The 14,185-nt window shown below is 38.6% G+C and overlaps 1 protein-coding gene across 1 annotated transcript in view; it reads left to right on the top strand.

Annotated features, from left to right (window-relative positions):
- Positions 1 to 13,935, top strand: part of KCTD8 (potassium channel tetramerization domain containing 8) — a gene marked incomplete at its 5' end in the record, with an annotated part of 100,143 nt that extends 86,208 nt beyond the window's left edge. The window contains one exon of the mRNA XM_082482974.1: positions 13,439 to 13,935. Within this exon, the coding sequence (XP_082339100.1) occupies positions 13,439 to 13,899 (461 nt within the window). The 3' untranslated portion in view covers positions 13,900 to 13,935. The remainder of the gene's footprint in view (positions 1 to 13,438) is intronic.
- Between the last annotated feature and the right edge of the window lie 250 nt (positions 13,936 to 14,185).

The raw sequence follows: 14,185 nt of genomic DNA, 5'->3' as shown, positions 1-14,185 counted from the left end.
GAATGCTTTGAATGTTCCATAAGGCTGATCTAAGAATTTGGATCTAAAGATAGTGTGTTATTATCAGCATGTGTTTACATAGTTTAGGATGTAATGCCCCATTAATTTCATATTGGTTTACTTTATTTTTCATGTACCAGACCTTAATGATAAAATAGATGAATGGCACTGCTATAGTCGAAATGTTAGTCTGAAATTTACTTCATGCTACGTACACAGAAGTGAGAAAGACCTCGTTGATGACCACCACTGTTACTTAGGGAAAGCTTTCAGCAAACATTTCTGCTCTTCTTACAGAATTCTTGCAGATTGAGAGGTTTCTATTATGCCAGCGACCAGCGAGGAAAGGCATACAACTATACAAATATAATCTGAGTATATTCGGAATTGCTGCCCTCTTATGCTTGAACCCTCAGGATAATTCACTGTGGACTCTTACCCAGTTCATATAACTCACTGCTAGTTCTCAGTAATCAAAAGTAAAAAGCAAACTTGATTCAAGTGTGCATATCCCGTTGTTTCACACTTGTTTATTGCCTAAAGTGCTATCATAAGTGTCATGTAAGCCTGCCAAGATTGCTGGTGTCTGAAATATTTCTTTAATGAGAGACTTTTTCTAATGCCAAAGCCAGTGCACAGTATTTTGACAACTTTTTGCTACCATGTTTTATACACATTCTGTAAATTCACATTTATATTAATTTATTTTGCATGCCGGTAGGAAAGAAACCTGTAAAATAGAAAGAGCTGGAAGGAGGAAATGAAGATTACACATTTTATCTAAAGAGATTGACATAGTAATTGACAGAGCAAAATAATGTGAGATGATACTAGACAAATAGAAATAAAATTATCGAGGAAAAATTTTGGTTTAGTATCTGAAATTAAATGGGGAAGCAAGCCACAAAGGTGACGGTTGATTCTGTTCTTTTTTCATTGTTTGTTTTTTTTTTTTCCTGTTGCTCATACTGTTAGAACAAAGTAACCAAGACTGGAGCCACCAACAATCCCCAAAGAGGAGAGTTCTTACCAATGAGTTGTGAATGAACTTTTCTTAAAAGAAACTATCAAAACAAAGATTCCTGAAATTCCTGTGTTAATCACTCTCTCTCTGCTTTAACTGTTTAACTCTCTGTTTAACTGTTGGAGCTTCTAAGAGAGCAGCAGTGATTTTGGAAGTGACAGAATCCCTGAAGTCCCTGTCATGGATTAACCCCGGCAGCTGGGACTACATAGCCACTCGCTCACCTCCCCCTTCCATCGCAAGGAGGGGCAGGGAGAAGGGGGAGAAAAGGAGGGGAAAGGAGAAAAAAACACTCATGGCTTGAGATAAAGCCAGTTTAATAGAACAATATCAGAAAAGGAAAAGAACAATAATAATAACAATAATTGCAATTATAATAATGACACAAGTCACTCTCGCCCCCCGGTGAATTGGCACCGTCCCGAGCAGTGATTGCGCGTTCCCCACCCTGGCCAACCGCCATTTATATTCCGATATCTATGGCACGGAATATTCCATTGACCATTCTGTTGTTTGGTCTATACTCCTTCTCAGCTTCTATAGGAAGCTGAAAAGAATCCTTGAAAAGCATAAACATCGCTTAGCAACAACTAAAACAATATGTATTGTTGACATTCCTTTCATACCAAATCTGAAACGCAACAACCACTGGAAAGAAAATTAACACTGTCTCAGCTGAAACCAGGCATTTTTTTACATTCCATGTACACTTTTATTGAAAGTAAACTGCATTTTGACATTATTAAGTCAGTATATTTAATCTATGTGTGTGTCACAAGAAGGCAAGTAATTGCTTCACGTGTGTTTCAAATTGCCATAAGCCATCACTGAAAAGTGCAAGCCCTTCCTTTGAATACTCTTTCCCATCCCTCTGGTGCCTTTTGTTCTGGCACAAGTATTTGTGTGGCCACACAGGGAGCCACATCTGACAGCTGAGAAGTTGAAACTAATTTAGGAAAAACAAAATGTGAGCGATTCGAAGAAAAGTGTTGCTTATCTGGGTGGAAAGAGATTCAGCTTCACGTTGCCTAAAACTCTGATTAGGGCTTTGCCAAACACAGAGCCGGTGGCTAAAAGACTATTTCACAGTTGAGCAGATGCCCAACCAATATTAATATTTACAAAGCAGAAGGCAGCTGCCAGCAATGTGGTTGACAACAGACTGAAATTCCTGAATGACTTACAAATAAACGTGTCCTTAGAAGGAAGGGGAAGAGAGCGAGGAAGGGGAATGATAATATCTGGCAACCGCAGAGGGACCCCCGAGGACTAGGGGGGCTATATCAGGGATAAACAAGGATATAAAAGTCAGTGTCCTTCCCCAGGCCAACAGGTGTTTTCTCTGAATGCAGTCAGAGGACACTGCATAGGAAATAGAAACGAGTTTCTAAACCCACAGGTTAAGCAGTCGTTTATAGTTTGTCCTATGAATCCTAGGAGGGAGACGCATCTGGGATACGTTTCTGCTATGCAAAGAAGGACTGACTGTCTTTTTTATTACTTCTGCCCTTACAATGTGATTGCAAGTATGTTGTCGGCTTCTTTTTTCTTCCCTTCCTGTAACTTTAAGCCTGTGTTAGAGGTGATTTCAAGGAAATGGTTAAGAAAGAACAAGGTAAAGGCATTTCCATCCTTGACCCTGAGATTCTCTAGTAGTGCCCAGCATCCTGGTGTCGAAAGAATAAGAATGTACTTTTCCTTTCAGCTGCAAGGGCTAGAGTGGGAGCTGGAAGTCTGGCATCTGGCTCACTCTTCCCGTGATCAGCATTAACGAAGTAAACTTTCTGCCAGCACCAGTTAGGGGGAGGAAGCACTGAAATCTTGAGGGAGCAACATGATAAAATGTCCTGCTTTTGATACCATTCTACTGACTCCTTTTTGCGGCAAATTGAGAATATCACTCTAGATAATTCTAATTAACTTCCAGGCACCAAATTAATAATTTCAAGATAATTTGGTGGAGTTGAATATCAATTAACTATTTCTTTAAGGGAAAATATCATATCTAATAAGCAACTAATAAGCGTTTTTCATGGACAGAACAAAAGATTTTAGCTCTTAACTGATAGCCACTGAAAAATAACTGGTCAAAAAAAGGCAAAAAAGGCGCACAGAACTGAGCATGAACCTACTGAGTTTGGAAATGATAGACAAGCTCATATACCAGACGTGGCTGGGTTTGAATTGTTTGCGGTAGCGAGTGAAGTTATGGAAGAGGCATGCTTTTTGTGAAAGTTGTTCTCGTTAGTCATGTATACCAATGCATTCGTTTCTGAGATTTCCTTCAAGCATCAAAATTATTGAAAGTCGCTACATTTTCAAATTTGGGGCAAGGGTGAAATATTACTACGGGTGGAGAAACAACAAACCAACCATTCTACATGTGATACGCATTTGTGTCAAATTGCTTTCTTTCTAAAGTAACCAAACCCCTTCAATCTCAACATCAAGGAACGTGAGGAACGACTGAGGGATCTGGGGTTGTTTAGCCTGGAGAAGAGGAGGCTGAGGGGAGACCTTATCACCCTCTACAACTACCTGAAAGGAGGTTTTAGAGAGATGGGAGCTGACCTCTTCTCCCTGGTGACAAGTGGAAACGGGTTCAAGTTATGTCAGGGCAGGTTTAGATTGGATATTAGGAAGCATTTTTTCACTGAAAGGGTTATTAAACATTGGAATAAGCTGCCCAGAGAGGTGGTGGATTCACCATCCCTGGAGGTGTTTAAGAAAAGGGTAGATGAGGTGCTTAGGGACATGGTTTAGAATCGGTGGTGTTTTTATCAGGGTAGGTTAATGGTTGGACTTGATGATCTTAAAGGTCCCTTCCAACCTCACTAATTCTATGATTCTATGATTCTATGATCAAGCTCAGTCTTACTGCTACTAGTAGAATATTTGTATTTTGTTGCTATTACTCTGCTGTTAGTAGAGATTAGTACAGCATGTGACCACCACTGGAAAATAAATGTGATGACTTATCCGGACCTTTCTTCTGGAAGAAAATTCTATAGTGCTTCAGTGGGTCCGCTCTCCAAATAACCTCCATACAAAATGCGAAGCATCTGGTTGACTCTGGAAGTTTGCGTTGTCTGCTAGGAACTTGTCAGATAACTTTACAATATTCTTTTTGCTGTGAGCCTTGTGGAGACTTGTTAAAGTTCCTTGTAAAAAGAACTTGTAAAAGCTTCTGGGATTTTGCAGAAGGTCTTGCAATCTGTTTGCTAAACAGTGGTCTCTCTTCAAGGGTAATCAGGAGGGTTGACATGTTTGGCTGTAAAGTATTGACCTAGAGATGTAGTCTTGAAACAGATAAAATCTGTCATGCATTATACAGAGTGGATGGATATTGGTGGTTTTCTGACTTTCTGGTGGTTTTCTGACTTTCAATCCTTTGATGTTGATTCAGCTTGTGTCTTATCTGTTCCAACCATTTCATTTTCTTCACGTATCTCCAGCATAGCATCAACGTGGTAGCCATCTCTAACTCCACCAAATAAATGTCTCCTCTTCAATATTTGACTCTGTTTGTAGTTGGATATGAAAAATTACTCATCTCCCCTGTTATCTTTAGCTTGTCTGCCAAGAAAAGACACTTCTCAGAATGACTACAAAATTTTCAGATTAATATATTTAATAAAAAGCTCTGGAGTCTTCATTTGTTTTACTGCAATGCAACAAATTATCTGTGTCAGGATTTCACTGACTGTCTCCTGTTTAAGTACTGTTTTGCCTACCGCGAAACCTAGTTGGAAAAGTAACTGGAAGTAAATGGAAGGCCTATGGTTTTGTTATTTGTTCAAAACAAGATTAGGGTGAAGTATGTAGTGAATTCAAGCTGGGCACAGGACTGTTTATTGTATATCTTCTGTCATTCCCAATAACAAAAATAGTTCCCTCTCTCTATATTAATTAGTCTATTTATTTTGTTAATAATGTAAATATTTAAAATACAGCCTGACTGGAAATAAGCAAAGAACTTTTCCTCATTGATTTATTTAACTCATTCTATGCTACCCTTTCTAGAAGGTAGTTTAACATCAGGTGGTAGTAAATGTGACAGAAAAATATTTTTCTGTTGGTGTGTTTTTTTTTTTTCTTTTGAGACAAAGCACTTATCGCTTACAGGCATGTGGTCCTAATCTGAAAGATGAATTGGTTCATTCACTTCAAGTACCACATAACCATTCACACACCATCGAGCTTAACACTATTAAAGGGTAATTTCCCCTGTGGGAGCTATGCCCAATACAGCCGCAATCTCTACACAGTGTCTTTTTATCTTTTCATGGCAGGTAAGGAGATTTAAATAAAAGGCTTCATCAAGAGTGCAATCACAGACATATTCTTCCTATTGAAATACCCATGAAACAGCAAATAAACACTCCTAAAAATCTTAATGCTCCTAAACATTACCAAGAAGACTTCAGTGTACAGTTCCCACTTTGAAATTTTGTGTTGGAATCAGAGCATGTGAGGTGCCTCACGGGCTTGGCAATAGAGGACAGGAAATATTTTGGGAAATTTGCATTTCCTTTTAAATTCTGAATGTAGTAGAAAGTTTCAGAATAATCAAGGAGTATGTTTTGCCTTCATAGCTCATAATCGCCATGATTTTTTTTTTATTTCTCATGATTTCTTTAGTTTCTCTACGATGACTCATTGAACACACTATTATAATAGGTTCTATATTCTAACAAAGACAACAATTAAGTCTATGGTGAGGTTTTCTTTAGAACATAGTATTTTCATGTGTTCTTGCTCAAATATTTGGGGGCTAAAGTATTATCTGCAATAATCGTCTTGGTTTCATCTAAAGATGAATTTTCCAGGGATGCCAGTAAAAATATGCTTTCTGAGTAAAGTACTGAAAAGTTATAGAAATCATTCTAACTTCCTTTTTTATTTCCTGTAAGAGGAGACTATCATTTCGCCCTTTCTACTTTCACCATTAAATTACTTTCCTTCTCAGATCTTCTTTTGCAGTCACACTAGAATGAACAGGCTTTATTTTTTAATTAATTTTTTGTAACTTAAAGTCACAGAGTGTGTTGTCTTTGACTTGAATGGGGTCAACATTTAAGTCTAAAACTTTTTTTGAAATGAATGCAGTTTTGGACCCAGACTCACAGCTCAGAATCAGCTTGTTAGCGAAGCCAAACCATGCCCTGTAGATAGATACAGATTTGAAGCTTCGCCAGACCATAGGGCTTATTTACAAAACTGTTTTGATAAAATGTGAGTAACCTAAGTGCTGTTCTTCATGTCAGGGAAACCCTGTTGAGATTCTCAAGACCTCTCTGTGGCAGTCCCATCTGCAAGCCGCCTTGCTTGGCTTTCTTAAATCACATAAAATTCAGGTTCTGCTCAAAGTACTGAAGTTGATATGTCAACAGTGCTGGCCTTTTACCCAAGAGTTCAGGGCTCAGCACATTCATAAATCAAAGCCTCCCAGATACTAATTCTCTCTTGTGCCTGAGGGAAGTTAAGTCACTTCTTCCAAATGAATGTTACCCTGAAGTAATGGAAGGCCAAGGGAACATTCTCCTCATTTTATTGAAGCTATTCTGCTTTGCATTGACTAAAGCCAAGCCTCAGCTGGGTCAAAGAACTTGAAAGCGTGAGCATTTGGCTATCCATAGCAATTCGTCACTTATCTGAAAGGAGGAAGAAACATAGGAAATGCTCAGTTTCAATCCTCCTTTCTGAAAAATAATTCACTATTATATACTAAGCATTCTTTGGATCAAGCCTTTAATCCAAAAAAGTAGTCTGAAATGTTATACCAGTTGAGACCCAAATTGGAAACTGAATATTTTTTATTTATTTATTTTTTTTACTGGAAGTGATTTGAAGCCACACAGCATAAAGACTCCCACACAAAGTTTTGTTCCACTGAAATCTCTACACTGAACTCTTCAGTTTTTCCCGTAAGTGCAAGCTGTCAAGAGCAGAGCTTGTCAAGAGCACTTAGCTACTTCTCACGTTTTATACTTAGTTATTAGTATTGTTTGCTTGGGGTGTTCATAATGGATAAAATTCATCCATAGGCAGAGGGACGGCTAAGGACTGCGTGCCACTTAATTCCTGTGTAGGCCTGTATATTGGCCTTAAAATAGAAATTAAGTGGGGCATGGCCTTCCCTCTCCCCCTGCTCCCAGCAGGACTGAGTTAGATGTAAATCTCAATACCTAAAATAATTAGAGAAGTTTCCTTGACAAACTGTATGGAGTTAAAAAAAACCACATTGCTAAATCCAAGCAGTGGATTTATCTTGATTTTGTAGTGCATTAAAGAGGACAGAGTGCAGCGGTCGGGCACTTGTAAATTTGTAAATTTAAATGTAAATTGTAAATTTGTAAATTTGCCTGCCATAAGGTTAGTTTTAACCTACAGCTCTAGTGGTAAGAGGCAAACCGAATCCCTTGCTTGTCTCAGGGAATGAATTCATGTGTTCAGCTGGGCTCTGAAAGAACGGAATTTTCTTCTAAAACAGGGAATATCATTAATATGCCACAGAAAATGTCAGGGGTTCAGAGCTATCCTTTTATAGCTCTTAAAAATAATCTTTTTTAAAAATAAAATCAAAGTGAAATTAGACATAAAAGATAATCATTTACCACTGAAGTGTGATATTAAGTACTCAAAAGTCTGGTAATGAAAATGTTCCCACAGTAGCCATAACCTGTCATCAGATTTCACAGCTGACTTCTCTCTAAGCATTCAGTGTAGTGTAATACTTTGAATGTTAGTGAAAGGTAGTAAAAACCCCAAGACATGTAAGATGGATACGTCCATCACAATGTGACATCTGATAAGCATTTTTTCTGTGATTTGTATATTAATTATAGTTAATTTTACTTAGTTTCTTAAGATTAAATGATAAACTACAACAGGATACACTCTGAATATAATGTAATTTTGAGATAGTAGGTAGAAGACAAGTTTATTCAGGGGTTTAACATAGCTGTGTACCAGACTGAAGGTCACAGAATCAGAATCACAGGATGGTCAGGGTTGGAAGGGACCTCTGGAGATCATCTAGTCCAACCCCCCGCCAGAGCAGGGCCACCTACAGCAGTTGCACAGGACGGCGTCCAGGTGGCTTTGGAATGTCTCCAGAGTGGGAAACTCCACCACCTCTCTGGGCAGCCTGTGCCAGTGCTCCGCCACCCTCAAAGGAAAGAAGTTCCTCCTCATGTTAAGATGGAACTTCCTCTGTTCAAGTTTGTGCCCATTACCTCTTGTCCTGTCACTGGGCACCACTGAAAAAAGACTGTTCCCATCTCCCTGGCACTCTCCCTGTAAGTATTTGAAAGCATTAATAAGATCCCCCCCTCAGTCTTCTTTTCTCTAGACTAAAAAGACCCAAGTCCCTCAGCCTTTCCTCATAGGAGAGATGTTCTGATCCCCTAATCATCTTTGTAGCCTATAAAAATAAGGATTTTTCCCTAGGCAAAACAATGTGAAAAATTAAGCATTTCTTGCAAAATCATGTGCAAATCACATACTGACAATATTCTCACTCCTGCAAAAATTATGAATAAAGCTGCAAATAGTATTGTTGGATTAGATGTAATTTCTTTTACAGATAAAAATAAAAATAATTTTTGCTCTATTTGGTGTTTATGAGCCTTCCAATATAATCAGTCAGTTTAAAAACCTGTTCTCCTCATCTTTTCATTTTTCATTAAATCACTTAAATACAGGGAATTTTTTTACATCATAATTTTGTTAACAGTTTTGCAGCATTGTTTTTAAGATGCGTTCTCAATAAATATAAAGTATTTGCTAAAAGTTTTTGGCTTATGCAAGAGTTAGTTCCATTTATAGCTATATCAATTCAAAGGAACCCTTAATTGAATTCAATAGACTATATCTAGTAGAACTGGTTGTTGGTTTTTTTTAAAGTACATTTGAAGACAGAGAAAATTATGAAGATAAAATACCCCCAAGAACTTAGTTTTCACTAAAACTGCATCATTGAAAAACTCAAGATTTTGGGTTTCTTTGGCTGGGATTTTTTTTTAATTGGTTTAGCTTTTTATTTAAATCAACAAACGGGCTTAGTTTTATAGCGCAGGCAAAGGGATTGACAAAACTCAAATAATTTCATTTTTTTTCACGTATATTTTCTGGTCCAACAGTAGAAGGTAGCATCTCTAATGGATTCCATTCTTCTTCATTGAGGTACCGCATATTGAACCCATTTAAAATGTTGGTTAGGTTTTGTTTCTAAATGACTATTTTTATATCAGCTTCAAATCTTATCTACAGGTCTTACGTCCAGCTAGAACTGTTGTACGCCAGAGCTAAGATTTTCTGTTCTTCGTGTCGATACGGTTGTTATTAAAATAGCTAACCTCAGCAATCTATACATATACTCACAACTTCTTTTACATTCTGCAGTGAAAATAAACTGCTTTATAAACAAACAAATGATCTTTGTGACACTGTAGGAATAATGTAGCTGAGTGAGGAAGAAGTTAATTCGTGCAACTGCCACTACGCGTACAAGAAACTGGGCGTTTGACCTGGAGAGAGAGAGGAGAATGGAACGGTCAGGTTAATAGGATTTGAATATGCGTTTCTTTATTTTAAGCCTGTTGTATTGTTATTTAAGAAAAGAAGTGTACACAAAAACTGAAATATAGATAAACAGAATAGCATTATTTTATGCCTGTAGTGTTTCTAGTGTGATATTTCTCCCTGTTGGCAGGAGATAGAGCTAAAGAAATCTTCAAGTAGTTATTCAGTTTGCCTTTTATGAATATCCACAAGCAATTTAGACCTATCTAAGCTTTATTTGGCTTCCTGAAGTCCTTGATTACAATTTTCAACCAATCCTTATTGGCCAGTGCATGGTTTACTGTTGTATTTGTCATGTTCTGTTCCTGACTGGAGCTCTGTTGCCCAATTATTGTTCAACAGGGAAGCCAGAGACAACTTCTTCTGATTCCAGTTTTGATTGTTGTAATGGGTAGAAGCAGATTTTCACTGCAGAGAATTAGGTTTACGAGTTTCTGGTTCGTTTTCCATTAAAATTTTGTAGTAATTGCTTGAAAGCGATTCTTTTATCAGCTACTTCTGCCAGGAAATGTTGGATAAATGTGTGCGGAGAGCAACATAGATGAGGAATAAATACAGTCAAAGTAAATGTAATATGGCTTCCCGATCAGGGAAATGTGTCTGAGATACTGTCTCATCACGTCTACTAGACTGAGGAGTCTAGCAGCTGCCGCGGTAGAGGGGGTGAGTAAGCCCAGGTAAAGGGAGAGATTACTTTCTAACTTTCTAAGAGAAAGGAAGTTATTTAAGAGCAACAAGAGAAAAAGAAGGAGTGAGAAGTTCAGTGTCTACTGGAACTGCCTGGAGGAGAAGTTGGAGAACCAGCAGCAGGTGGGAGATGCGAGAAAGAGCAGGAGCTGGAGGGACACATTGTAAGTCCATGAAGTTTTTTTGAGTTATGTGTATGGCGGAGCAAATATACTCTCTCCGAGTTTTTAAGAACTATTCTACACTCCTGAAAAATAAGTAGTTTCGGGTAGACTGAGCTATTTGAAGGTCTTTGGTGGTATTCTGAAAGGGCTGAGAAGGTACAGCGGGGACAGTATCCCATCACACAGTCCCAGCCACAGATGAGTGAGTGTGCCAGCATAGAGGGCAGTAAGGAGATGTTTTCTGAGTTAGAGATATAACCAAGTTTATAGGTAATCCCTGATGTTGAAAATTGAAAAAATAACATATGAGCATCTTTTCTTATGTATTTATAAATTCTTTTGGGTTTTGGCAGGCGAGAAATATTGTGAGAAAAATCTCTCTAGCAGAACTGTTGCTTCTGTTAATAACACATTATTGAGAAAGAAGTGCAGGAGCATATAAAGAATTCTTTGTGAGGGAGGATTTGTTAATTTTTAAAAGGAGAGGTGTGGGAGAAACCTGTGTTTAGATTAAAGTCATTGTGAATTTAGGCGATTCAGTGAAGCATGAAGAGCTCAGTGCTGTAAGGTACTGAACCTTGGGGCTCTGGTCCAAAAAAGCATTTAAATACCTGCCTATTGTCAGGCTCCTGAATAATCTTGTAGCAGGAAAGGGGATTTTTTATATTCCTGAAGATGTGTTTCAGTGCTTTTTTGGAATAGATCCTCAGTACATTGCAGGTTTGAGCCCTTGAGAAGGAAGGATTACCAATAAAGAAGTAAGTATAAATAGACCAACTAGAAATAATATCTTGATTTATGAAGTTACAGCAAAAAACTGGGCAGGAAAGACACAGCTGAAGAGTACAGGGTGTCGGTATCAGAAAACTTTAGTTTCTTAGTCATAGGGTGCGTTGTTAAATTTGAAGAAGGTAAGGTTGTAAACTAGATTAGATTTTGATGCTAATCACGTTATTGAAAGTCAGAGTAGCGCTACTGAATCACTATCTGATTAACTACTCAGTATTATAATCGCAAGTTGCAAAGCCAGAGTAAATCCGTAATGCCAGCTGACTCTAGGTTTAGCATATTCATATAATGGTTTGAGGTATGAAGTGAAATGCCAGCTACAACAACAGAAGGATGGCAGGTAAATCTATTTAAGAAGGGCATGTAAATCTATTTAAGAAGGTGAATGTATTTCTGGAAGAGAAAAAGGAAGGAAATTGCTGCATCCATGCACTAAATATTTGGGTTGAATATAATGAAGTAGACGATCCCTTGTGTTTTCCACTCTGAATAATGTAAGTACAAGCCATGATGTACTGTCGTCTCTCCTCTTTGGATCGTGATTATTCATGGGTTTGTCTAGGTGGACTACAGAAATGGAACGCTTCGCCCTGGGATGCTGTCTAAAACAAAAGAAGAGCAGGTTGTTGAGTGCTGCTGTAGTTAGATTATTATTTATTTGCTTTTGTGTTTTGTTTTGTTTTGTTTTCCCCTGTGTCTCATATGAAATATTGCAGTCTTCTTAGATTCCTTTGAATCATAGAACGGCACTGTCAAAAAGACACTAGAGTGTTCATATTGCTTCTGTATTCATTATAATTGTAATTCTAATTTGTAATTCTGAAAAAAGAGAATACTAAGTCAAAAATCTCCTTGCAACTCTGTCCCAGTAACTCAAGGTTGAGCTGTCATACCCTGAGTTTTGCTACCAGCAAAGGTGGTTGGTGCTGGCGATGTTTGGGTAAACTGTAAGGATAATCTAGTTTTGGTAAGATATTTAGATACATAAACTCTTTGGACTCTTTCGGGGTTCATAGCACACACGCAACTGCCACCGAAGTCCCACACTTTATTTTCATTTCGGTGATTAAACATCTTTGAAGATTTTCCCTTTGGTCTGATCCGACGCCTGTTGAACCCTGTAGATATTTCTGTGAGCTTTAGATAGCTTCCTAAATTAACATCATGACGTTTATATGATGTCAGGCTAGCATCGTTTCACTTCACAGCTGGAGTTTTGAAATAAGGCTTCGGAAATGAAAACGCTTGTACAGATTTAGCGGCTACCACCTAATTTTCGCATTCATATTCTGCTTTAGACTTCAAAGCAAAAGAGATATCTGGAGAGAATAACAGCCTAGATCTGATTTTCAGGCGTGCGAAGCGCTGAGCAGTGCCTGCTGATAGGCCGTCAGGCCGCTCTCCCCCTCGTTGCAGAGTGCCTCTGTACTGATAACTGCATAACCTTCTTCTCCCTGCCAGCTTGCGCAGTAAGAGGAGTACAGCTGAATTCTGAGCTTGCACTGAGGCAAGTCTGGGATAATAACTGACAGTAAGAAGTGCGGTGAAATCACTGTGGGATGAAAAAAAAAAAAAAAAAAAAAAAGCCTAAAGACTCTGTCAGTAGCAAGCGATATCTCTGCTATTCTGGGATTAATACTCCGATTTCTGTCCGGGGCTTCTGCAGAGCTGACATCTGCAGAGCCTAATGTCAGGAGGCTCTTCTGGGAAGGTGAGTTAGAGCTTCCAAAAAAAAAAAAAAATCAAAGAACTCGGAGTATTTTTATTTAAGCAAAGGGTTTGCAAGTTGTATAGTAGCATTTTTCTAATACTACAAAATCTGATTTCTCATAAAAAAACTTCTTGGGGTGGAATGGCAAACCGGCTCATTTAAACTCGCCTGCAGGGATTTCCAGTGCAGATAATCCGTGAGCGCTGTGCACGTTTCATTACCTGGATTCTTAGGCAGGCAGTGAAGTTATTCTTGCCATTAACATTTTCAGGAGTGAGAATTTTGACAACTGAATACGAATGTAGGACCAAACCTTCAAACCGTGTACCGGTCTGGTATAGTTCTTTCCACTGAAAAGAAGCGCCACCAATTTATGCCAGCCAAGACTCTGAGTTGCGTTTTTCTAAATGGTAACTGATTGGTTTTCTGTGTAAACCACTGCTTGTTTAATAGTTTTTCTTTCCTGCCTTGTATTAGGACCCCCCCAGCGAACCGTTTCCCCCAAGCAAGACCACGAAGAAAGGAAGCACGACAAAGTCTTGGACAAGGGCAGTGAAAGCGGGACTTCCTGTAACGAGTTGTCCACCTCAAGCTGTGACAGCCACTCGGAAGCAAGCACCCCTCAAGAAAATGCCACCAGCACTCAGCCATCCACAGCCCACCAGCCAAATACTCTGACTTTGGATCGTCCATCTAAGAAGGCCCCGGTGCAGTGGATGCCACCACCAGACAAACGCAGGAACAGTGAACTCTTTCAAACTCTCATTAGCAAGTCCAGAGAAACAAATCTTTCCAAAAAGAAGGTATGTGAGAAGCTGAGTGTTGAGGAAGAAATGAGAAAATGCATCCAAGATTTTAAAAAAATCCACATTCCAGATTACTTTCCAGAGCGCAAACGTCCCTGGCAGTCTGAACTCTTACAGAAATATGGGTTATAGTAATCAGCTCTTTCATGACGTATCTCTGGGGCATTTGATGTTTATTAAGTTGCCACTAACTTACTGATGTCCTCCTTCTGGCCAACTCTGCCACCAGAGCTATTCCTGCTGCTTTTTTCTTTCTGTGAACAGTGGATGTTGGATAGTATATGGTTTCTTTAAAAATATATATAAAAATATAGAAACTTAAAAAATGCAAAAGGCGTCTCATCTAAACCACCTCAGAATAGCAAAGAAAAGTGTGCATGGTCAAGGAAGACGGTTTTCGAACTGTAGTCAGTTGAGC

Source organism: Vanellus vanellus, assembly GCF_965231255.1.
Source record: "Vanellus vanellus genome assembly, chromosome: 4".
Taxonomy (NCBI): Eukaryota; Metazoa; Chordata; class Aves; order Charadriiformes; family Charadriidae; genus Vanellus; species Vanellus vanellus.
Note: the sequence above shows the minus strand (reverse complement) of the source record. Positions and strands in the feature narration are given on the sequence as shown.